The 25,780-nt window shown below is 28.9% G+C and overlaps 7 protein-coding genes across 13 annotated transcripts; 3 read left to right on the top strand and 4 right to left on the bottom strand.

Moving 5' to 3' along the window:
* Positions 1–289: 289 nt before the first annotated feature.
* Positions 290–4,179, bottom strand: LOC105663625 (uncharacterized). Of its 2 annotated transcripts, none has more exons than XM_076539379.1 (2): positions 3,260–4,179; positions 290–901 (listed from the first exon to the last, which is right to left on the bottom strand). In XM_076539379.1, exon 1 carries the CDS (start codon positions 4,177–4,179, stop codon positions 3,262–3,264), a length of 918 nt encoding a protein of 305 aa, XP_076395494.1. In that variant the 3' UTR covers positions 290–901; positions 3,260–3,261. The 2 variants fall into 2 exon arrangements, with proteins under 2 accessions (XP_076395494.1, XP_012149191.1); XM_012293801.2 differs by lacking the exon at positions 290–901 and having other exon boundaries at positions 1,973–3,569; positions 3,783–4,179.
* On the top strand, positions 661–1,676 carry LOC100880951 (uncharacterized). The gene is made up of 2 exons (XM_003706992.3): positions 661–1,012; positions 1,107–1,676. The coding sequence occupies exons 1-2, from the start codon at positions 661–663 to the stop codon at positions 1,271–1,273; spliced, it is 519 nt and encodes a 172-aa protein (XP_003707040.3). The 3' UTR covers positions 1,274–1,676.
* On the bottom strand, positions 3,976–13,478 carry SamDC (S-adenosylmethionine decarboxylase). Of its 5 annotated transcripts, none has more exons than XM_003706839.3 (6): positions 12,673–13,478; positions 8,012–8,098; positions 5,581–5,707; positions 4,942–5,044; positions 4,576–4,859; positions 3,976–4,488 (listed from the first exon to the last, which is right to left on the bottom strand). In XM_003706839.3, the coding sequence occupies exons 1-6, from the start codon at positions 12,801–12,803 to the stop codon at positions 4,186–4,188; spliced, it is 1,035 nt and encodes a 344-aa protein (XP_003706887.1). In that variant the 5' UTR covers positions 12,804–13,478; the 3' UTR covers positions 3,976–4,185. The 5 variants fall into 5 exon arrangements, with proteins under 5 accessions (XP_003706887.1, XP_076395481.1, XP_076395475.1 ...); XM_076539366.1 differs by having other exon boundaries at positions 4,942–4,999; XM_076539360.1 differs by lacking the exon at positions 12,673–13,478 and adding an exon at positions 12,036–12,464.
* A 147-nt stretch (positions 13,479–13,625) lies between these two features.
* Positions 13,626–17,494, bottom strand: LOC100880730 (U3 small nucleolar RNA-associated protein 14 homolog A). The gene is made up of 8 exons (XM_012293804.2): positions 17,245–17,494; positions 16,804–17,020; positions 16,387–16,683; positions 16,025–16,276; positions 15,464–15,809; positions 15,256–15,378; positions 14,260–15,029; positions 13,626–14,187 (listed from the first exon to the last, which is right to left on the bottom strand). The coding sequence occupies exons 1-8, from the start codon at positions 17,340–17,342 to the stop codon at positions 13,744–13,746; spliced, it is 2,547 nt and encodes an 848-aa protein (XP_012149194.1). The 5' UTR covers positions 17,343–17,494; the 3' UTR covers positions 13,626–13,743.
* A 120-nt stretch (positions 17,495–17,614) lies between these two features.
* On the top strand, positions 17,615–18,625 carry LOC143265741 (guided entry of tail-anchored proteins factor 1). Its single transcript, XM_076539424.1, has 4 exons — positions 17,615–17,854; positions 17,924–18,089; positions 18,256–18,323; positions 18,392–18,625. The coding sequence occupies exons 1-4, from the start codon at positions 17,786–17,788 to the stop codon at positions 18,581–18,583; spliced, it is 495 nt and encodes a 164-aa protein (XP_076395539.1). The 5' UTR covers positions 17,615–17,785; the 3' UTR covers positions 18,584–18,625.
* Positions 18,626–20,022: 1,397 nt separating this feature from the next.
* On the bottom strand, positions 20,023–24,798 carry LOC100882451 (coiled-coil domain-containing protein 6). The gene is made up of 7 exons (XM_003706837.3): positions 24,659–24,798; positions 23,808–24,445; positions 22,331–22,871; positions 21,985–22,120; positions 21,790–21,917; positions 21,557–21,651; positions 20,023–21,272 (listed from the first exon to the last, which is right to left on the bottom strand). Exons 2-7 carry the CDS (start codon positions 24,027–24,029, stop codon positions 21,120–21,122), a joined length of 1,275 nt encoding a protein of 424 aa, XP_003706885.1. The 5' UTR covers positions 24,030–24,445; positions 24,659–24,798; the 3' UTR covers positions 20,023–21,119.
* LOC100882235 (nuclear nucleic acid-binding protein C1D) lies at positions 24,734–25,525 on the top strand. Of its 2 annotated transcripts, none has more exons than XM_003706835.3 (3): positions 24,734–24,870; positions 24,947–25,176; positions 25,235–25,525. In XM_003706835.3, the coding sequence occupies exons 2-3, from the start codon at positions 24,963–24,965 to the stop codon at positions 25,411–25,413; spliced, it is 393 nt and encodes a 130-aa protein (XP_003706883.1). In that variant the 5' UTR covers positions 24,734–24,870; positions 24,947–24,962; the 3' UTR covers positions 25,414–25,525. The 2 variants fall into 2 exon arrangements, with proteins under 2 accessions (XP_003706883.1, XP_012149196.1); XM_012293806.2 differs by having other exon boundaries at positions 24,756–24,882.
* The last annotated feature ends 255 nt before the right edge of the window (positions 25,526–25,780 follow it).

Raw genomic sequence — 25,780 nt, 5'->3', positions numbered from 1 at the left:
ATACTAATATGTATTATAAATTACCATCGAATTTTTATTATTAAAAGCATACACTTTTCATGACGTGTTATTAATATGGTATTTTAAGTGAAACATATTGTTATTTAAAAGTGTAGTTAATGTTGTCTTAAAATCTTTTTTTTTTCTTTAATAAAAATTCATCTACTTTAATTAAAAATTATATAAAGCTTAAAACATAATTCTGCAATAAAAAGATAATCAACTTAGCAATATGTTGAGCTTGGACACATTTGATTTGGAAGAAAACAAAAAATAACAGTTTGAAATAATGAATTATACCAATTAATTTATTTAGTACCAGAATTGACTACTTCATTACAAATAATATATATAGTGCTTATATTTGCCTTTGAATAATGTGTTAAATGCGCATGAGACACTAAAGAAATTTGTATTTCCGTTGCAGTTAACAGTGTTGAAATGAAATTAGAAATTATTTAAATAAAAATTTATTCAAATATAAAATAAATTATTTCATTCCATAGCCATATAATGAAATAATCTAAAGAAATATAATTTTCAATATAATGTCCAAATCTGATATACGACAACTTATTTACACAGAGAAAATTATTTCTTAAAATTTATCAGAATAAAATAAAAGTTTATTGAGCAACTAAAATTTTTCAGTTACTAATTATGAAGAGAATGGATGAGGCAACTATCGCATCAGTATTATCTTCTACATCCTTTTCACCATGTTCACCTAATGAAATAGCTATACGTTCAGGAGATTGTGTTGAAGGTGGAGTCGAAGAATGGTTGGAAGATGAAGCGTTACCAGGATTTCGAGTTTGGCAACTTGCTGGCATAATTCTTTCTATTTTACTTAGTGTACTCATTGGACTTTGCTGTTGTTTTCGATTCAGAGTACCACGGACTAAACAAGAAATAGAAGCTGATTATATTAGGAAGAAGATAACAAAAAACTTTAGACATGAATTATCTAAAATTAGTAATGTGGAGATGGATGATATGGATTTGAGAAAAGGTAACAAATTACTGTTTATAGAGAATAATATGAATATACAAAAATATGAAAACATGTTTCCTTCTTATAATTTAATTTTTTTAATTGTTATTAGCATTGCATAAAATTCAAAACAAGTTTGAGATGGAAACTCATGAAGTTCAGAAGAATCAAGAAACAACCTACCAAAATGTACATGGATTGCGATCAAGATTCAGTGCAATGTTTAACAGGATTCACTTTGCTAAAGATGGGCATACTAAAATTGATGCTATAATATAATAAATTTACAGGGATAAAATTAACTACAACATATTCAATTGCAAATAATTAAGTTGTGTGTGATACAATAGAATTAAAGAAATAATATGTTAGAAAAGAATGAGTAAATTCTACGCAGTATCAATTGACTAAATATAATCTTTATTTCATGATTATAATACAGAAATCAAGTTACCTTACATGCAACAATAATCTATAGCAAAAGATAATACATTTTGGAAAGCACTTAATGGGACTATGATGTATATTACCTACCACATTATGATTTATTCATTTATATAATTAGCCGGTTAGTACTGTTAAAAGTGCAGACTTTTTACTATTATTGAATTTTTATAAATCATATCCAATGTAAGAGTTCAATATTGTTGAAAAGAAGAATAAAATTATAGTACAAACTTTATACTATAGTTAATGACTAAAGATAATTATTATACATTTTTTAATGATACCGAACTGTTAACACCATTTTTACGCTTATGAAGTCAAACGTTATATACATAAGAACCAAAATTTTTAGATGAGCTACAATTCTTATTGTCTCTCTCTCTCTCTCGCTCTTTCTTTCTCTCTAGATACCTCTTTGCAGAAAAACGAAATTATTTTACTGTATATTTTAAGAATTATAAAATTGTTTTCTATTATAATTATAGAATAATAAGTTCTGGAAATATAAAATAAAACGTAATAGAATGCATGTACTGATAAAAAAAACATTTATTGTTCAATAAATATAAAATGAATAGTATAATTGTAAAACTAAATCAAACGTACTATTATAAATGAAGTTTTACAATTAAATTTGTAAAGACTATTGTGGCAACAATAAACTAAAAAAAAGAAAAAAAGGAAAAAATAACAAAATGTCAATTATCATTAATAAAAATCTGAAAACACAAGAATATAAATCTAATAAAACTCATCTCATCTTTTTACAAATTTATAAACTATATTTCTCACAGAGAAATAAAACTTTTAGATGAAATACGACGTCACGTACACAATCGCTCACGCAACGCTATACACGCACGCATATAGGAATGATTTGATTAATCATAGTACCGTAACTACTTTAATGCTCCTTCCATTTCAAAAAATGAATCTAAATTAATTTAATAAAGAAATCTAAATTCTTAATCTAAACTCTTTATGTTGTACAACACCAACCGGTGTATTATTTTCATATTTTTAATAATATCACATATAGTAGTTATTCGCATGGAATATTTTAATTATATTTTGATGTACGCATTAAAAAGTCTAATACCTTTAAAAACTCGTATGGATCAATAAGTTTTTTTTTCATAAATGACATCAATTTAAAATAACCCTGTGTGCTTGATATTTAAAAAATTAGAGAATGTATATTTAAATGATTCACGAGTTTTTCGTTAAGAAAAAAAAAGATGTCTTTTTTACAAGAATTATTCTATTTGCACGTATCTACCTCTTTAAAAAAAGAGAGTTAATGAAATTGTTTCTCATTAGATCCATACTGACTTCACTTTTGATTTTAGCATAATAAATTTCTATAACTAATATGCTACGAGGAGACAAAATTGTAATCGAATTTCCCATTCAGAGCGGTAGGGTATGCGTTTCATTCTATTAATAAATTAACAAACCGTAGGAAAAAGCTTCATGGACTAGAGGATCCGATAAAACCATAATATACAATATACACATTATTTTAAAAGTATTTAAAATCATTGTACATTGCGCAAAATATTTTTCACAGTGCGAAAGAACTACTACTTATGCTTTTTTATAGTCTACCTGCATGCGTTCTTTCAGTATGTGTTCCTATTTTATAGTAACAAAGAGGTACAGACTGATTGACATATAAGTGTAACAATGACAGGATACCTCTAATTGATGAAGATTGGGAACTCACTACGAGGTAAGAGGTTTTCATAGAATTTTTAGCATTTAATTGCGCTACAAGACCATCAGCAACGATTATGCTGAATGATCGTTTAAGCGTACCTTCACGAGATTTTATTTCTCCACCAGGAGAATTTCATTTTTGGGCTTAAGTACTGAAAGCTGATGACCGTTTGTGGAATCAACGACAAAATTGGTAAGAAGTTTCCGCAGGAACGACTTTTTGGTTCGTCGTCCAGCGATTCTGTTACAGGTTCACTCATAATATTATGATGAGGCGTGGAATACGGGTACGGTGTTGAAAGTGGATTACAAGTAATGTGTACCTCCCCCATGTTCCATTTATTTTTAGTATCGTTCGTGTTGTTTCCTTGAGTCGTTTCCAAAAGACATGAGAAAGGTACCTTTTTATCTGTGGAGGTGATGGAACAATTAGAAATATTAATTATACGAGTATCTGATGGTAAAACGTTACTTTTACGATGATTAAGCACAGTATGATCTAATACAAAGTTCGACAAGTTCATCGATTTCAACGATGCTTTTCTATAGACTTTTGACCGTGTTAGGGGTTTGATTGTTAATTGTGGTGAGGATACTGATCGTACAGAGTAAGGATTAGTACCTCTATTAACATCCGTATGGTTCTGCATATGGTGAGAATCACTACTGTTTGTATTTAAGCACTTATTTTTTACAAATATATCAGGATTAATGGATTCGGATGTGGATGTAATTACTGGACTCGTGGGTGTTGTAACAGTTGACACAACATTTCCTTGGGTAATCACAGAATTTTGTATAGTGCACTCGTTAAATTTTCTTTCATTATCATGTTTTATATATTGAGTAGATACAAGATCATGGTTTTTGTAAATACTTGCAGGTTTTAATATACGTTTTATAGATTGATTATATTTCTTTGCTTCATTAATGGAATTGGATAAAGAAAATGAGGTTTGCGAAGGGATGGTGTGCGCTTCATTTGTTCCTAACTGATTAGGATCGAATGAAGCGTCCATGAACCCTCAGCTTGGGAATCTTGAGTAAAATGCACAGGTCAAATCATAATTCTTGAAGCGGCAATATTGAACATCTGTGCGCAGCCAATCGCCAGAACATTTGAGATAATCAGTTTGCTCCAAATCACGTGGGCAACTAGCAGCTACAGATTCTTTGTTAGCAAAAATGGTAACGACAAATTTTTGCGGCTTAAACGTATTCAGCACACGTCGTATTATCTCCTCGTACGATGTTTCTGGAATGTTACTCTCAAATGAAACGTATGAAAACTCTGGTTCTGGTGTAATGTGAATAGTCATGTAATTTCCCTGTAAAATATTATCATTTGTACACGGACAACACTGTTTAGAATTATCAAAATGTAAATTCAAGAATGTCCCAATGCAAATACTTACGTTTTTGGATACTCCGTTCATCGAATATCCGCAAGGTTCAAACAAAAAGTCGTCTATAATCATATTTGGAATAAGCTTATCGATTCCCGACTTCTGTGTTGCTTCATCCGCAGAAGAACACACGTCTCTAGTGAAAAGAGCCATTACTTCTGGATCCAAATGAGTCATGAGGATTTCTAGAGTTTGATCTGGTTCTGGAGTTTCGTCTACAGATTTTTCTCTATTCAGGGTATATAAGTACCAACAATCTGAATCTACAGAGCCCAGACAATAAGCTTCCCCATCTAAAAAAAGACAATATATCAAATGAATTTCAAACTTTGCAAAATTTGAATATACATATATGAATATAAAAAATATAATTACCAGGAAAGAATGTATCAAGCAAAGCAACTTCTTCTTCAAATGCTTGATGCGGGGATATCTGTAACTCCGGTTTTTTATAATTTTTTCGTGAATAAAATACATTCTGAAACAATTATATTGATATAGCATAAATTTCTTCTTGTTTTCTTTCTAATTTTTGTTACAAGAGAACAACTTAATCATGTACAAGTTATAATATAACCAACTGAAACATATGGAGATAAAATAAGATAAAGAATACTAAACTGGAAATGATTTTGGACAAATGTATTTCATGTATAGTATCATGGGTAAGAGAGATCAATAAACCAAGAGGTAGAGATGTATCCTGTATACTAGAGGTTTCCTATATATAGACACATCACTTATCCATGCACTAGGTCAAGTTATATAGCTAAGTACTTTCAACTTCAATTGGTTTACGGTAAGTGATAATTGTTATGTCCAAAGATTATCAATACTTTATACATATACATATATTTACATATCATTGTTCTAAAGTGAAACAATAAAGTTACTCAAAATTTGTACTTTTAATAATTGATATTTTTATGTACTTGTTAAGTAATCGCTTAATTGAAAAAAGATTAAAAGTACTTTTTATATAAAATATAAAGGATAACAAAACAAATTGTATACCTCCACTTCTTCAAACCCGGTATATTCTTTGACAAGCTCTAAAAGCAGTTCCAAACATTGAAGCGGCGTAGTTGTACCACATGTTTTCAAAATAAGTCTGCGCTTTGATAGGAACATGCTGCTTTCACTGTAAAATAATAATTTATGTTCATATAATATTTTACTAGTTCATTACTACTTAATATCACATGTTATTATATAATACAGTTATATTAGGATAAACGAATTTTAAATAATTAATTAACAAAGTAATATTATTTCATGTACCAACATATGATCAATGAAATATCCATTGAATGCCAATTTTGAAAATTTATTTGCCCAAAGCAGTTTCTTAAAGTTTCTTTTTAACTAAGTTTACGTTATTACGTCTTCTCGTATGACATCATCGTTAATCAATATTTCAGAATAATGACGGGTAGAATATCCGTTAATTTCTAAAAACATACAATTCATTGTTTCTTCCATTTCGAACACATCTCTCGAAAGGATATCGATAAACTACAAAAATAATTCCAATATGAATAATTTCAAACAGCTTATAATCGAAAACAAATTATTTTTAGTCATTTTCCTAAAAATCATTGCATTCCTTTCACACGTGTTTTAAGTGCAAACAATGGATTGAAGGTTATCAAAGAATGAAGGATATTAAAAGACATTTATTTGGCTTCCACTGTAAAATTATTTTTAGATGGTATTACGCACGAATATAGGTAACTCAAAATTTGCAAATGCAGTTAGCAACATTTTAAGCGGCAAAAATATGCAAATCAGGGTGGGTGAACACTTGCGGGGTTGAGTTTCAAATTTGTTCACGTCAAACATACATGTATTTTTATATGTACAGGAAACTTTCGTTTTATTGCCACTGAAGAGAGGAAAATTCTTGGAATTAATAATATATTGAATTAACCGATAAATTTATTTTGACAATCTGTGCCACACAGCACGTGGCTATATATCGAATGATAAAATAGTAATAATACAAAGAGTCACACTACCGCGAGTAGCAATTTAACCGGTGGCGATACAATACATGATTTTTCTAGGTATAAAAATTTTTCTGAATCCGATTCATGCCAACTCTGATGCAGATATGATTTTTTTCTGTAATTTACTAAAAACCCACGCGGGTTATCGTCGATATTTCGTATAGACATTGACCCTAGATTTCCTCCCCGCAAATGTACGATAAATAAAATACACGAAGCGATTTATTAGTCGGAACAAAACGTGATAAGCGGTGTACAGATAAAATGGTAAAGTACAGTGACCATAGACGAGATAATTACCGATATTGATTGGAAACGATAAAGTGTAAATATTAACAGATAAAGTGCTGGGTTTTCCTGAATTCCGGGCCTAAGTAATTATGTTCAAAATTACTCATGCTCAAAATTTTCAGATAATTTTATTTGGACACTTAATCTTCTAATATTATCTTGATCTGCTTAATTTAACACAAACAATTGACTCATAAGATACACTCGGTTTGAATGTATACATACTACTATTTGTCTAATAACTAAAAATAGGGAAAAACATTTCGTATGAAAATTGTAACGATGTATAACAAGCTTGTTTGAATAATAACTAGGTTTCCCTATAGACATTAAAGATCCATCGAGAGAGTCAGCGTCGCACGGTACTTGACACTTCAACACTTTGACGGTCAATGTTACGTATTCGTAATTACATGTAAATATTTATCTTAGCATTCAGTGCCTCATTATTCATTTGTTCCGTATCATATGGTATTAGAAAAGGTACTAAATAAACTTCGATCAAATGGCGGTCAAAGAATTATAAACTTTTCTTTCTATTCATTTTCTCTTTGAAATACTTATTTACACAAATGATAAAAAACAGGATTATTCTGTTATTTTACTTTATCTAAAAAATATATCTTCTTTCTTCCCTCTTATTTAGTTTCATCCGTATACAACTCTTCAATCTTTTGTTTTGTGATATTGAGTCATACTCGTAGACTCGGTTGCAACATTTAATTTTCGTTCTAATTATAATTTGTAAATCTGAAGATTGCCAAGGACAAGTTACGAATTCACGCATCCGAGCAGGAAATATGTGGCTAATTAAAGCCTATACAATTACTAAAAACAGGTTTAACATGTGCATTAGTTTTATCGCAAAAGGTTTAGTTACACACAGATGGTTAGGGATATGTAACATAACAAATTTGATACAATATATTTGTTTCTTTAAGATAAGATTAATGATAGGATGCAAGATATTGAATGTCAGAATTTGAGAACGAATTTAGTTCGTGGTATAAATGGTTACGTAATGGTTTGGTCGGCAATATAATGATTACAAGCTGAGTGATGGTAAGAAAAGAAAGCATATCTTGGTGGGAACTTAGCAAGGGGCGCGCCTGATGCAAATGAAATATTTATTTCATTTTTATTACCTGAGAACATAAGCGTCCACTTGCTCTGTGCGGCAAATACTGATTATCTCGCAACGAACAATCTTCAGCAACGACTGCCATTTCCATCTAAAAAAAGAAAATTTATTTAATGCACGTGTTACAAATAAGTGTATACGATTACCCTGTTTCAGTGTGTACAAAACATTAGATATACACAGACATTCGATAATTTTAAAGAAATAACGACTGTATTGGAAATTCGAGGAAGAAAGTAATCCGAGTTCGACTGAAACATAAGTCGTTCATCGATGAAAATTCGCAGCACCGATAATAATTCGTGCGTGGCAGACAAAATAAACTGGACGAACGTATATCGAGGCAGTCCTTACCAACGTTACAACGAAGAGATTATTATTCCTGTGTACAAAGAATTGATAAAGAGAATTCTCCAAGTATTTCTCGCGGATTCGAACGAGCTTTCGTATTGATAGATCGCGTTACATATTAGTCTCGCTACGCAGGATTGTATTCGAATATGATTTGTAATATATGAAGTGTTAAAATAAAACGACCATGTTCGCTAAACGGGCGGTGGACTTTTATGTAATTTGAAGACAAAGGATGAACCTTCGAGTATACAGCACTCAAAGATTCACGGTACGAGAATTGGCACGTATGATTAGCGATAAGGCATAAAATGTCATGACTGAACTGAAACAACAAGTCGTTAAACTTTAAACACGTTTTTCAAATCGGTATAGAAATGTATAGCGCGTCAGACTGCGATCGATAAATTGTCTTGAAATTTAAAACATACATTAACAAAAACCGACAGTTTCCCTTTGTAATATTTATGTTAGTTTAATTAATTAGGAACCAGTAACTGATTAATCAGAGACAGTGAACTTGTTTTTACTGATCCGAAGTAAATGACTTCGATTATTTCTTTAAGTCGTGTCGATAATTTTAGCTGCTCGTTCCAAAATAAGATTTACTTGCCACGCCTGATATCTGAAAAAATTAATCTCAAGTTACATTTCATGTACAGTAGACTTTCGTTATATTGCCGCAGATGCAGTTACGAAAATGTTTAAATTTGAAAACATTTGCTCTTTCAATATCGCATCGGTTTCTGTGTATCTCCTTGCTCGACGGAATACTGCGTACATTCCAAAGTCCACGCGAAGATTGCAATATAAAGAGAGCCTACTGTAAATTTAAAGGAACGGTGACATTGTCGTTATACTACCATCTTCACAAAGGCTTTTGGCACACGAATGGCGTTTTATACGTGGCTAAATAGCCATTGATAAACGTGCTGGATGTATATAAAAGGAGCGGGATATAAAACGTAGCGAACGCGTGGCTATGTGGAACGCGACCGTGTAACAAATTACGAGATAACGCATGGCGATATACTACGAGGTTATGTAGCGCGTGGTTGTGTACTAAATGGCAATCTAACGCGCAGCAATATAATACAAAGAAATAGAATTAGGATGTGTGGTAGTTTAATGGAGAAGCGCCACTAGTGTATGTGTGCTACGACGAGAATCGGACATATTTGAAAGAATGCAAGTGCAACACGTGCTTCTATCAATAGATATAAATTATTTGTATCGTGTACGAAAAATAGCACGATAATAGATAAGTGATCAGATATCGTATCAATTTATGCTCGGGTTAACGCTCTTAATCAGTTGTTTAGAAACTCTCTGTGGATAATACTTGAGCGAGATAAAAAAGATCAGCGTGTACGCAAATCAATGAAGACTTCTTAACCCCCGAACAGCGGATAGTGGAATAGTTGAACTTATGTGTGTGTCGAGATGAGGCTGTGACACTATAATAGTTATGTAATAAAAAAAGAACTTCCTCTCAGAAAATTGTTTTTTCGCTAGTTAAAAAAAAGAAGAAATAAATCAACTTTTTGAAGTTAAAGATATTTTGTGTTTGATAGTGAATTATTTAAAGTGGAATTTAAGTACAATTTGTTCGGTAGATTAACTAGGAAATCGGCTCAAACGAGCTAATGATGTGAATGAGGGAAAAGAATTCAGATAAGCAATTCAATGAAACGAAGATTAGTTGGACACACTGGCGCGTTTCGATAGTCTCTTACGAATTATCTACGAGTGCTGACTATACCCGTTTCTTGAAATTCATTGCTTATTTAATTTTTAAAGAATAAGGAAAATGAGGAAAACTTTCCCTTTTTTACTGTAACATATCTCAGAGATAACTTTACATGTATTGCATTTAAAATAAAATAAACTAGTTCCTTCTAATTCCATTACGGCTATATTTATGCGATAAATCCCAAAGATACATACAAAGACCACGTGACAAAGCAGATAAAACAATTTTCTCGATTCCTCATTTGTATTTTTTATCGTTTAACTCTTATCTTGTATGCTTAAAAAATGGATTAATTTTCCAAGAAATTCTCGGCGTTTACGTATCATCTCGTATTATTTAAGAAAATTCTCACTTATGTCATCTGTGATTATTTTTAACGTAAATTAAATTAACAATCAATTTAAATTGCCCGCCCAAAAGTCGGCCATCTTTAATTACTCGTATCTCGAAAACGTAGCCGTAAATTACAAAATGGTAAAAAAAATTAGTTAATTTCTCTTTATACTATTTTCTTTTTTAACTATGTGAATGGTTTATTAAAAATGATATTAGAAGTCAAAGGGCTTATTAAAATTGAAATGGAAACTTACAAGTTTATTCTTCCAGTTGCGTAAAACGTTAAAAAAATTTACTTTTCTCCATCAAAATTTCAGTTTGATAAATAACAATTTTTAATAAATGTTTTATATTTCAAATTATTATATTTCCTAATCTGAATAAATTCGAAGTAACTTATCAATAGTATCTACATGGTATCGCAAAATGTATACATTGCAACATAATAAAAAGCAATGTTTTTAATTTAAAAAAACAAAGAACAAATAGCAAGCAAATATATCAAATGAAATATTATCTTTATTAATCATTGCAAAATCCATAAATTTTTTTATTATATTTTCTTCATAAACGATTAAGAAGATGATTATAAAAAAATTGCAATGTACTACAATTCAATAGCGACATAATTAATACTATATTTAAAACAACTTGTTTGTTTAAATAAAATAGAAAAAATTAATTGTACATATAAAATGAATAATAATTAAGTATTACACGATATAAAAAAATAAAATATCAAATCTATATAATATTTGCTTCATATATATTGCTATAAGGATATTAATTTAGTATATATGTGTAATGTATACATATATATGTTGTATAAATATATTTTTAATAACTAGTGCTATGCGTTTCTCGAAAGTACTACGCTAGGATATGACACGTGAAATTTAATGATAAAACGTTATGTAGTTTTAATTAGATGTCCCGAAAGGATAGTGAAATATATTTTTTTAATATTCTATGCTTCCACAGTTTAATTTATTAGTTTGTTCATGAGAAAGTTACAGACGCTATGAGAACTGTCACTAGCTTTCATATCATCCACAACTCTCATAATTTCGAATTCATGTATGAATTTTATTATTTTGTTAAATAGATTTCTGATGCATAATATAGAATTATATGATGATATAATAGACAAAAGCAAAGTTACATATTATTCGTATAATTTTTAAATACAAATGTAAAATATAACAAATATAAAATGTCGAATAAAACGAAGATATTCCACAAGTAATGAATAATTTTTTATTCGTTGTTTATTGTCTATTATTCTTGAATGTCTATATTTTATTTTATTTAAAATTTACATTCAGATAATACCCGAATGTTGTTCCGCGTAAAATAGATTCTTATATTCGACGACAGAAGAAAAAATAAAAAGATTCAACGTGTTTTCGTAACGCTCGACATTTACGAATCGGTCAACTTTTGAAAGTAACAAATTGTTCCAAATGCTACAAAATATCGTAGAAAGAAAAGAAAATTCGCATTGAAATTTATATCTATTTATATTCAATTTAAAATAAAGAGATAAAGCGATGTTATACATATACATATTACAGTCACGTAGTCTCACTTTAAGCGGTCGGTATTACTGGAACAAGAAGGTGGGCGCATCGATCTTCGCCAAAAAACATGACATATACAAGCTACTGTACAATTCGATGTATTCGATATTAGCATCTCGTCGGTCACATCTTTCCAAGGAAATAATGTTTTCCTTCCTTTGACCGAAAACTTAATTGAATGCTCGATGATCGAACCAAAATAAATTCATCGTGATTCTTGTGAAATATCAGACATTTATTATTGTCCATTCGAAAAATTCACACACGTGAGGAAGTAATTTTCGAACGAATGTTAGGTTAAGCGTACTAACGATTACCAGAACGTATCGCGAGGTACCGGCGATACGATCATGGTTGCCAGGCCGGTTTTATTTCATCAAAACATTTATTTCGATTAAAGTACGTGTCATCAATGAATTTACGATATTTACGATGTACAGAATCATATTATATTTCAACAGATTAACTTCAATTGAAATATAATTAAAAATCAAAAAATTTGTATTAATTACCCTCGTCAAGGATTGATATTATACGAAGATGGAATGTTACGATAATGTTTTACAGAAATAGAGGACTTTTAATGAAAACACGGAATAAACGAAATAGGTGACTAGATTTCAGAAATCGAATGTTTCAACTTACTGTGGAATTTGCCTGAGATCGCCCTGCTTTCTGTTTATGCTACTGCTGCTGGTGAACCAAATCTCAAGCAGTTTTTCCACGCCTTCGAAGAACTGTACACTGTCGGTGCTATCGTCTTTGGTTGTTGCCATCTTTCAGAGACACAAAATTTGATTCACAACTACAGTATATGTGAAAACAAGTAAGAATTGCTTCTTCGAGTTTGTGTTTCGCTCCAAATGTACGATGAACCACTCCTCTCGGCGAACTTTGCTTTACTACTGAGAACAAGTGAACGTAGCAATCATATTGGCGGTGATCTCTATCTTTCTCCCTCTACTTCGCGTGCGCAATTTAGTGGCTTCTATCTTTCTCTCTCTTTCATCTTTGCCTCACATCCTTTTCTAATTGGACCACTAGCTTGAATACATGTATCTACTTTTCTACCAATCACATATCATGTTTAACGCAGGCACGCGCTAAATGACTATACTTCAAATTCAATTGCTTATATACAAACTTTTAAACAAAAAAAAAAAAAAAAAAATAAAAAAATCAACAATGTAAAATACATTTAGAACAATGTACGTACAAGTGCAAAACTGTACTTAGCATGATAGACTCTTCTAGGGAAAATGGCAACGTAGGGGAAAAAGACCCTACTATTGGCTATAATACTGGATAGTTGTCACGCATTATGTTTAACTTGCACGAGTAGTAGGACCTCTTTTCTTTGTAATTTGGAAATTTAAAAAGTTGAGATATGGAAAACTTGGAGAATTCGAAATTTATAGATTTTCAAATTAAAAAATTCGGTAATTAAAATGACAAAGATGAGTAGATTTACTACCTCTAAACGCTAGGAATACATGCCGCTGCCTATGAAATCTTCAGTGGATGCTTCATTTGATCATCCTGAATCTAACTTGCTGTAATAAATACTTTACAAAATAAAAATATTGAATAGAAAGTAATTAGTTTACATAATAAAATCGACTCTATGTATTACTTATATATAATACATTTCAATATCATAATTTGAATGTGGTGCAGTCAAAATAAATTTTTACACAATTTATAATATATGTTCTTCTATTTTATTTTCTTTTTCTTTTTCTGTTTCTTTTCCTTTGGAAGGAATGTCCGTTTCTGGTTTCCGTCTTTTTTAATCAAAACATCATCATTCATTGGTTCAATAACTTTCCCCATGGTGGTTTTAATAGGAGGTTTAATTAATTTTTGGAAAGATATTTCCGGTACGAAATTTCTTCCAATTGGCATTCTGAGACTAGCTTCATAATCTTGAACGGTCGTAAACGGATGAGGTAACTCGTTAACTAAATGCTCTTTCATTTTTGGTTTGTCTTCTTCAAATATTATTACATCACCTTTATTTTCATCTTTGCGAGGTGCGTCTTTAGGTATTTTTAAAACAAAACGTTTCTTTTTACGTTTTGATATTTTAATATTTTTCCCACCCCAACTGCCCCAACCTGGTAGAGTTAAATCAATATCCTTTGGTCGAGATTTCTCTACCTAAACATGAAATTTACTTATTTGAAACAGATTACTAGATACTAGATTTATAATTTATATTTTTCCACGTACCTCTTCTTCCTTTTCTTTTCTAAATTCTTCTACAACATCATCATCAGCAAATGCTTCATTTATTACATTATATCCTTCTTCGTTATCTTCAGTATCATCCAACATGTCAGTGCCTCCTGAAATATCAGCTGGGAGATCCGTCATTAATTGTTTAGGTTTTACATTTATATACTTATTTGGATCTATTTCTATTTCAGACGCGTTCGGTTTCTTTATGGACAATGTACTATTATTTTTAATGTTTTTAGCATTCTCTAATTCGATATCTAACTCTAAATTATTGTTATTCGTTCCTTCAATTAAGGCTGAATCTATAATAGGTTTCTGATTTTTAGCTTTAATTTCAAGTCCATCAAAATTGTCTGTTTTATATTTAGTGGCAGTTTTAGATTTGCTCTTTCCTTTAACCTTATTAATTTTCTGATTAACTCGCTGCAGCTTCAATTTAATTTGATCATTCATTTTATCCTCCATTAAATCGAATACTTCATTTATCTTTTCACTATTTGAAATAGTAGATGTTAGAGAAACATCGTGGTCATTTTTTAACGATTCTACGTTCCAACTAGAAGTAGCCATAATATTATTTAAGTTTGATTTTTGCAGTCTGGCTTTTTTATCAATTATTTTATTGGTGCCAGATAATTTTCTCTTTACACTATCTTTACATAAATTACGTTCAGTAATTTCATTATTATGTCCTTCTGTTATGTAATTCTTTTCGTGATTCTGCTTTTTAGATAATTCTATTTTATTAGCCTCATCTGAATCTGAAATTCAATAATAAAATTTGCAATTTGAAATTTTTATACTTTTCCTTTAAATGTTAGTATCCTGCTTAACTTAAACATGTTAAATATCTTTATAATTGTTGATGACATAAAAAATATCTAAAAGAAAGATCAGTAAAATTTTATGCTGCTAGCTACCAATGACATTGAAACTGCTCAAATTAAGCAGAACATTTTACATATATTTTTAATTTACTAAACATGCCTTGAAAAGTAGAAAAAGACTTTAAATGTTCTGATGAGGTTTTTTGGTTATTCGATTTTTCTTTCTGTATTTCCCCATTACATTGAATTTTTGAAGACTCTGCTTTCGAAACAGCGCTGTAATCTGTAAAAACAAAGATTTAATAGCAAAATATTTAACTTTTACTACACGAATTATTATCTTTTTTAAATTAATTTTAAGATCATACCTTCAGAAATATTAGAACTTTTTAAATTTTCTGAAGAGATTTCATCTTGCTTAGTTTCAACTTCAATTTTGTTCATATTAGTTGCATCCAATTGTTTATTTTTTAATTGATTATTTTGATCATCCCAATATTTACGATAACTGCTAATAAACTGATCGATCTCTTCTGCAGTTTTAACATTACTAATCCACGGATTTTCTTTATCATAATTCGATGATCGTACATATGTATTGTCATTTATATCCTCTTCCTCTACTTCTTCTTCATCACTGCTATTAGTTGGTTTTTTTAACTTTTGAGTTAATTCTCGACTAATCGACAATTGTTGTGAAAGTTCCTGTCTAGTCTAATATTAAAAAAAAAGTATTCTCAAATAATGTTTAAATACCTATGTAAAATTAAACAATATATTTTTATTTGAACAAGAAACATTATATAAAAACTAATAAATTTTGTTTCCAAGAATTTTTGTGAATATTTTTAATCGAATTATTCTATTATTTCTAATATGTCTCAATTTTTTATAATATACATAGTACACAGAAGATAATATACACTTACTTCTTTGTCATACTTCGCCATAATTTGCTTTGATTTAGCCCATTTTCCCGTATTTTTATGTCTTAACGACATCCGTTCTTCTGCTCTACTTCTATCTAATTGCTCAAGCTTTTCTAATGCAGCATCTGGATCAGTTTTTTGCAACTGTTCAAATTCTTTTAATTGCAGTTTTATTTGCTCTTTCTTTTGAACACGATGAAATTTTTTACTTTTAATTTTGTTTTGACGATGAGCCTTTGCCTCTTTGTAAGACTAAAAGAGAATAATATTAAACATTAAATATACAATATTAGCTGCACAAAGGTATTTTGATAACAAAGTAAATTACTGTAGCATAAACATTTAAATGTTTTAATACAAACCTGCTGTGCTCTAATTCTAGCTGCTTCATTCCTTTTCATTATAATTTCTTGCAATGTCAACTTAAATTTATCAGGTTTCTGCTCAATATTTTCCTTCTGTGGCTCCAAAACTTCAAGTTCTTTTTCTAATTCTGAGCGAAGTCTAAATTTTTGAACAAATTCTGTAGATGGTTCTAATTTCATTGATGGCTGATGTAAAGGAAATTGAAGTGCTTCTGCTGTTCTGTTTCTTGTTATTATAGCATTCCATTTTTTAACTTCTTTTTTTATATTTTCAAAACCAACTATCCTTTTTATCTAAAACAAAATTAAAAACTTCCATATAATCCTCTTTCTTTATAATAACATTTAGAATATAGTAAGAAATTTTTGTTTATTTTAATTTTATAAAATATACATAATATAAAATAATCTTACTCTTTCTGCAGCAGGCTTTTCCAAAGGTTTTTTTAGAATACGAACTTTCTTTTTGGCAGATTCAAGAGTTTTAGTAACATCAAGATGATGACCCTTTTTACCTAATATCTTAGCTAAATCGCGTACTTGAACTGTATCTACATCAGATATTCCACTCTTTACTAGATGAAATTCTGATACCTCTAATGTAGGTTCACTTCTTTCTGCTTTCTTGACCCTAACAAAAATTTAAAAGCAGTATAGTTATTTTAATTCTTTATTCTCAAAGAAAAATAAGTAAAACATACAAACAAAAGAAGATAAATTTTACAAAAAATATGATAAGATAATTTAAAATAATACATTAAAATATTTCTGCCTTAACTATTATAAAAGTATTAGAAACGTAATAGGTTATATATCATAACCGTAATTATAATGTTATATATTCTTCTTATTTACCTTTGGCCCTTATCAAGCTGCGATACTGCATCGAGTAGTTTAGAATGAGATTCTGATACATCTTGCTCCGTATCGTCTAAAAATTCTAAATCACTCATTTTATACACTGATATTAAGACATAGGAATCACGTTTCTGTTCGAAGCATACGGAAATAGAATGAAGTACACTGAAGAACACCGAACTTGTTCATGCCTATGTGTGTATATCATTGACATGCATATATCAGTGGGTTAGGTTTGGATCCATAATATCAAGGGAAGTCTCTATTAAAGAGACTGCGGCTAACTTCAATAGGTTCTATTTTACAGTACAATCAATTCTCTAGCACAATGTTTGTACACCAGGAATATTCCTAGAATGTAGTTAGTATGTACGCACGTATTTTGAACCTTGTAATCACCATTGATTATAACATAACCTTACACTGCTTTCTGAATTGACATAAAAGAATTATTCTTTAAATAAGGTTATATATATTTTGATTGTTGTTTGTCAAAAAATATTGTGAAATATGATCTTTAACTTATTACATATATAAAATGGATTTACTTATAATATCAACCATAAGCTGTATTTTGCAATATCTTATTCCGACTTTAATTAAATACGTAAGTACTAAATCATAAAACCGTTACATATTTAATTATATTTTTTTGTACTCATCATTTTTATTATAGGTTACGTCCCGTTTGTATACAATAAATAAACAAGATATGGAATTACGGAATGACTTAATTAGCTTGAGGCAGGAAATGACTGGAATATCTATAGTAGATGAATTTTCTAAATATGCAAAACTTCAACGTAGATACAATAAATTAGAGAGTATTTTAAAAGAAAAAGGTAAAAATAATAAATAAAGTAATTGATAAATTTGCAATATTATAATTACTTACAAATTGAAAGACACATATTCATTAATGTACTTACTCAGAATTATCTACAGTTGTATTTACATAAATGTATATTTTCACTGTACACAATAGACAGTAACAATTATACTTTTCAGTAAATGAACGACTGTCTTCCAGAATAAAGATACAGATGTTTATAACATATGGTTTTCGCATATTAAATGTAAGTACCACTTTATCATTTTCTTAAATTCATTTTAATATACTAATAAATTATCAACGAATTTTCAGGGTTTATTCATGATCATTTTATTATATCAGCATAGAAATAAACCTGTAATAACTTTACCAAAAGGTACATTATGGCCGATACAAAATTTGCTAAGTTGGCCATGTTATCATGAAGATTCAATTTCTTTATTCATGTGGCTGATAATTGCAAAATTAGTTGTATCTACGTGTAAAAAAATTGATGTAACATGATATTAACAATACAACAAATTAAATCATTTATAAGCAACAGAATACATTTTTCGATACATGAATTATTGAAAGTCCACTGTATAAAAATTTTAAAAAACAAATTTTTAAATATACATAAAAAATGTATATACCAATTTTAGCTTTTTTTTATTAATATAATATATATAGTAATTATAACATTTGTTAGTATAGTTTTCATACATTGTATGTATATGTACATGTACTTACCAAAATATGTAGACATATATTTTGTAAAATATCTTATTGTGTTAAAGAAGGATAATCAGTCTTACAATTTTAATAGCAAAAAAGTGACTGTATTTCGTAAAAGCTTGAGTAAAGTACATAATATATAATAATGAAATATATTTGCATAATTACTGATAAGTAATAAATTCTAAATTTTAACCTAGATTTTAACAAAATTTCTGTATGTATGACAATTAATACACTTATATTTCGCATAATGTCGCAAACAATATTTTATCTGTCTATCTCTTTAGAGTATTTATGAAACATCTATTTCATAGAACTTAAAAAAAAGAAATTAATTGTTTTTATCATTAATTGCTTTAGGTAAGTATTTATTATTTCATCGGTATCCTTAATGTTTTAATTTAGCTTTCATGTTTTATTAATTTGCATTTTTTTAGTGACTTTATGATTTAACATTGTGACACATATGATATCTAAACGTTATACATATAAATTGTATCATAGGAAATGTTTAATAATGCAAAAATTTCGCTTTCTTCACAACCAAAATGTTGCATTACTTAATACAGAACAAATATGTTGTCCACAACGCGTTCTTAATAACAAATTGAGAAACCTCACGATTTTAATAGCTTTTAAGCACCAATAGTGACTAATGAATGTTCAAATCATCATATACAGCAATGATGGGTAGATCAAATACTCGTCGAAGAGCTGGGCATGGACATGGACATGCAGGATAAAATGTGCGAAAGAGAACAATACTGAATTCATCTTCTCACTTCTGATAGTTAGACATATACAAATTCAAAAATTTACAAACTTAGAAATTTAGAAATTTTTAAATTTGTGAACTTCTGAATTTAGAAATTTTCAAATTTTCTGTATAGAAAGACTTGTTTCTATATTGTCAATTCCAACTTTTTTCTGTGTACAGTCCAATCCGTGGCAATGTAATGAGAGTCTAATATACACCTACACACCCATGCTCCGCGCCTTTGCGGGCATAATTGTCCACCATTGTTAAACGGCACAAAATTATTGTGCTTATTTTATCACATTTAGATGAACATTGACTGAAAATAGTTTATACATGGCATATGTTATAAAATCAGTAAATGAATTTGAAAATAAAGAGCAAAACATTGTAACTTATTGTTTAAACAAAATATTTTCAAAAACCAGTAAAATCAAACAAGCAAAATATACATATCACACAGTGATACGTTCAACAGATCAAGTTAAACAAATATTATTTATAAAATGAAAATACATAATGAATACTTGTAACATCGATAATATAAACAGACAGATATTTGAAACATTTTAAAGCAAGAAAATATTATAGATATGAATTATTTTGTCAAATGTTTAACATATTCATAAGTAAATGCAAGTAACGTGTCATGTAAATGTTATCTTCAATGTTGTATTAATTCCAAACATAGCTTACGAATGCATATACGTAAATACTGAAATTATGTGATTGTATAAAAAAAAAGATTAAATCAACAACATAAAATAAAGAATATTCTATTAAAAATTTATAATAATTTAGGATAGCTTAAAGTTTTTATTTCTTTTTCTGTCGATAGCTCTTTTTTAACCACAATTGCGTATTTATTTTCAAGGCATATTAATGTTTATTTAATTCTCGCTCTTCTAGTTTCATTATAAACATTATTCAATGAAAAATAATTAATGCATAAATTCTATTATATTACACTTTTGTATTATGCCATATAGTTCCGTTTCAGAAAAGAATATTGAACAAAAAGAAATATTCAAATTTAAGTAAGTTACATAGTAACCATTATAAAAATATGTTTTCTTATCGCCTAAGTATGTATTTAACAATGAACTTTCTTCGTGCTGTATTTAAACATCAAAAACAAAATATATTAAATATTTATAACAACAGTGAAATATAAAGGAAATTAGAAGAGCGGGATTATAATAAAATCTCTTCCTTCCTTAACTTTTATTTCGTTAGATTATTTTCAAGCAGATCAAGTATTTATAAGTGATTATTTACCTTTTTTTGTAAATACTGCTTTGTATCGTGTTACGAGAAATATTTAAGCGATTTGATATGAAGTACAGAGCAATTTATAGCATATTCATTTTTTATGGATATTTTATAATTAACATGTATGCACTGTACTATGAATGTAAAACAATTAGAACATTAAAAAATGACATTCTTTCTAAAATAACTTTTGATGATGTTATACAATCACATAGTACAAATGCATCAACAAAAGTGTTATTTTATACGAATACATGATGAAATATTTATGATAAGAGAAATTCAACTGACTTATGTTTTAGTAATATCCATTGGTGATCCGCCAGTTGCATTTGTAGACGCATTCGCAGTGATTGGTGGACCACTAGGACTTACAATAGTTGGAGGAATTGCGGGTTTAACAAATCGATCTGATGTGCGTCTATTAGATATTACCACATGACCCTAGTTGTCAACAATAAAATAATGATAATTAATATAAATTTTAAATATTTTACATATTAAATTTGTTATATAAATACCGCAATATAATATTAATATTGGTATTGTTATTTGTTCCATTCTGATGTAGTCTAGTTATATGGTTCCCATCTATATTGTTTATTTGATTTAGAAATTCTCGCATTTTTAAATAAAACAATTTAGAATTCGCAAATTACATTTATAATTTTGTTCAGGGCCATATAGCGAGACTCCTCTATATTTGGATATAGTAAAATGTAACTCACAGTGGAAGGAGGCGATGAACTCGCAAATGGAACTGTAGTAGGCTGGCCACAAGCATAACATCGATTTGTATTAAATCCCTCTCTGGTCGCTGAACCTATTAAAATAACATTAAATTATATATGAAGAATAAAACATTGTTACAGTCGAAAAATAAATAAAAAGTAATGAAAGTTTTTAATTTTTGCGCACAATAAATATGATAAATTTTTGAAGTAAATGATGTTGGAGTTACCTGGGCTTAATGGTCTAGAGGAACTAGGTGAAGGATTGTACGGTACAGGGCTAGAAACAGTACGATTTCTTATATTTCCACCAGACATCACAATCTCATTATAGTGCCGTTCTTCTTCCATTTCCAAACTAATAAACAGATAAAATTTGTGATCAAAGTAAAATCTTTTATAGTTTGTATGATACAATTATTTACCTTGATTCTGATTCCGATAGATGTCTACATAAAGCTTCACGACGTTCTACTTCTAGTTGCAATTTTCTCTGGAGTCTTAAGTTTTCTTCACGAATTTGTTTCTCTTCATTTACATATCGTTGCATTTTCTCTGTATCTAATTTGGACAATGTATAAACATGTATTAAACTGTATTTTTAAAATTAATGCATAAAGCTGTTAGTTCTATTGTCTATTTAAAAATATTAACGTATTTATAATATTATTAATACATATTTTATAATTTACAAATGTAAGTGTATATAACAATTATTACTATTTATTACTATTAATTAAATTCGTATTATCATATAATAAAACTTCTTACGTTCTTGTTGCGAGATGAGCAATGTATGTCTCAGTCTGGCTACCTCACTTCTTAAAGTTTGAATATGTGTACTTAGACTAGTAGCAGTATCGCCGTTATTAATTTCTCTTGGTGAAGCAGGATCTGATACAGGTTGATCTAATTTTATTTGAAGCATTCGTTTCTCTGCTTCTAATTTATCCATTCTTTTCCATAATTTGTTTACTAATGCTTCTTGTTCTTGTTCAAGTGTATTTTCAAGTTCAACTTTTTCTCTGCGTAACTGCTCCAGATTGCTCTGTTTAGCAAGCGTTTCAGCTTCAAGTTTTTCTATTTTTCTCATTAATTTATTTACCAGACATTCTTGCTCTTGTTCCAAAGTTTGTTCTAAACGACATTTTTCTTGACGTAATTGATTTAACTTTCTTGATAGATCATTAGTTAAACATTCCTCTTCTTGTTCATAATGATGTGCTAATGTTTCTTTTTCTTTCTTAAGTGCTTGAATTTTCTTTAATAAAGTATTACTGATAAATTCTTCTTCTTGTTCAGCTTTAGCTTGCTATAATGTAATCCAATAAACAAAACAATAATATTAACACAAAATTTGATATACATAAAATTACAACATCATCAGTTAAGAAAAGAATCTGTATTTGTTGTATATCTTGGGTTATTTAGAAAGTTTATAATAAAATTTAATGATAATATCAAGGTGAAATCTGTATGTTATCAAATGTTGCGCACTGTAATATTTATGAAACTGTTCAAATTTCTATGTTTATATAGAATTATATGCTTTAAAAAAAAGTTATCAATACTTTATATTATGATATTTGTCTACAGCAGTAATGCCTGCAAATAAACTGTAATACTGGAGGATAATGATACTTATTCATTTGTGACATTTAATTTAATTGTTGAAGTAATGAAAGTATTGAAGCCACAATTTTCTATGTCATAAAGAAACTTTTTTATAAATATTTAAAACATTTTTAAATTCAATTTTTTCAAAAACAAAAGTACCTATAAAAAATGATATTTCATATATTTTGTCACATGTAATCAGTCCCTATAATGTATACATTACCCAATATTTTAATGTAATTATTCCATAAATTAAAATGAATTGAAAAATCATCTTAACACTTAATTTATATATTATGCAAAGTTATAGCTGTTATATAAATTGGAATTGTATGTCATTGATTCATGCTTAATGAAATACTGCCACTGCAGGAAAGAAACTAAGTGAAAAATGAAAATTTAATTATAATAATTTGAAAAACAGTAAAATCACAAAAAATATAATAATAAAAGTAAATCTTTCTTCCAAAACATTCTATTTCATGACAAGTTAATGAATACAGTTTAATGAGACATAATTAACTACATATATGCAATGTTTAAAAACAATTTAATAGAAGATAGTATCTGTAATCAATAAATGTGTCGATATATTATAAATTGAAATACTAAAAATACAAAAGCAACTTACTATGATGACAGAGGCTTGACGAAGTCCACGATTCTCTTCTTGTAATGCTTTTACTCTCAATTTGTACGTTTCTAGCTCAACTTTAAGAACACGATTATGTTGTTGCAACGATTCAATCCTTTTTTGAAGTTGTTCTCTAGTTACGGGAGACGGCGGCATCATTATTGGTCCTCCGTCGATCGAGCTTGAGTCGCTTTCAGATGCGCTATCACGGTCAGCCATTTTTCTTAGGACAAAAATTTCTTAAAAAAGAACTTACTATTCTTTCTTTTTCATCGCACGCTCAAGTAAACATGTACAATACAATTTTTTCAAGACGTAATTATGTGCTTTTTCGTTAGAACTTCATTACTTTACGAGAAATTAGCGTTATATTAATGCATACTACCGCACAACATGTGCTCTGCCATAGAACGAATCAGCTGTTTGATTCTCCATGAATTACTTGAGAAGAAGATGTCAAGTATACTTTGAAACTGCAATTCCCTAGGGTTCAGATGACTTTTTATAGCGTATTTCACAAGGGAGTAACCTCAATATAATAAATCACAAATTCCTGTTCTTTTGCGCATGTTAACATTGTTCGTTTCTACATACTCTGTAATCTATGGTATCATACCTTGCGCTCTTACGACAATCTGTAAAAACATTTATACCCAGTAAGCAAAAAGTTACATCAGTTTCAATTCTTGTTGATTGCATTATATGAATTTTGCTTATTAGATGAACTGTTAATTTTTCAGTACTCATATACTATACGAATATATTACAAAAATTGAGTATAATACATCTTTATTTCATACATTTGTATCAGCACTTGATCTTCAATATTCGTTTATTTTTTTTCTCACCTTTTATATGGTCATGGAAACAGAAATATCCTGCACAGGGGGATACTCTCATAATTAGAAATTTCCCTAGGTTTTTGAGTTGCGCAAATAGTCGTTTAGTTAGTTCTCTTAGCGTCCGAAAGTCATAAATGCGATTGCGCATTAACATACCCCTGAAAATTACCGAAGTGTGTACAAAAAAATATATTTTCTTGTGACAAGGACTGTAGAATGTAAACAAAAAAGTATAAATAAATTAATTTTGTGGTAAACGATTATAACAAATTCATTGACTTATTCTTTATATAGGTTATAACTTTTAAAAATGGATATAGATTTGGAAGAATTGTCAAATGACACAAATCTTATTGCTAAAATCAAACAATTTTATGATACAACAGCGAGAATCGAAGATATAATTAAATATTCTACAGATCCAGAAATATATGAGAAACTTTCTAATGAAGATAAAATTCAATACAATCTCTTGATGTCTTATTGCTTAAACAGTATGTTTTGGATGTACTTACGGGCAGAAGGTAAAATGATTGTATAATGTTTCCAAATGACATGAAATAATTATGTTTATTTAATTAGGAATTGATCCTACAAAACATCAAATCAAATTAGAGAATGATCGTTTAAAAAAATCTATGATGCGTGCCAAACAAATTAATGATAGGAATACCCTCATGCCTCGAGTTAATAAAGAAGTTGCACAAAGACTTATAAGAAATGGATTATGGGAAATGAAAAGTAATAACAAATCAACATAAAAATAATGAAGTCAAAAATGGATTCAATTAAATTTGTGTTATGAATTAAGTATTGTCTTCAATTGTTTAAGTCCAAATAAAAACAATTATAGGATATTCAATTTATATACTATATACATGCTTTTATTTGAAGACAAATAATATGCCTTACCATATGATACACTAACTTCTACATAATACTGTATATTATACAATAGATATGTCATGACTATGTTTAAGACACTTTTTATACTTATTTACCACTGTCACCTTGATCACAGACTTTGTAACATCGTACAAGTTAAAAGTATTTAAAACAAAAATTACTGTGATCCTCAGGTACATGAAGAATATATTTCTCTTGCAATAAGTAGTTTTCATACTTTAT

Source organism: Megachile rotundata, chromosome 2 (assembly GCF_050947335.1).
Source record: "Megachile rotundata isolate GNS110a chromosome 2, iyMegRotu1, whole genome shotgun sequence".
In the NCBI taxonomy this organism is placed as follows: Eukaryota; Metazoa; Arthropoda; class Insecta; order Hymenoptera; family Megachilidae; genus Megachile; species Megachile rotundata.
This window is presented reverse-complemented; position numbering and strand designations above follow the sequence as displayed.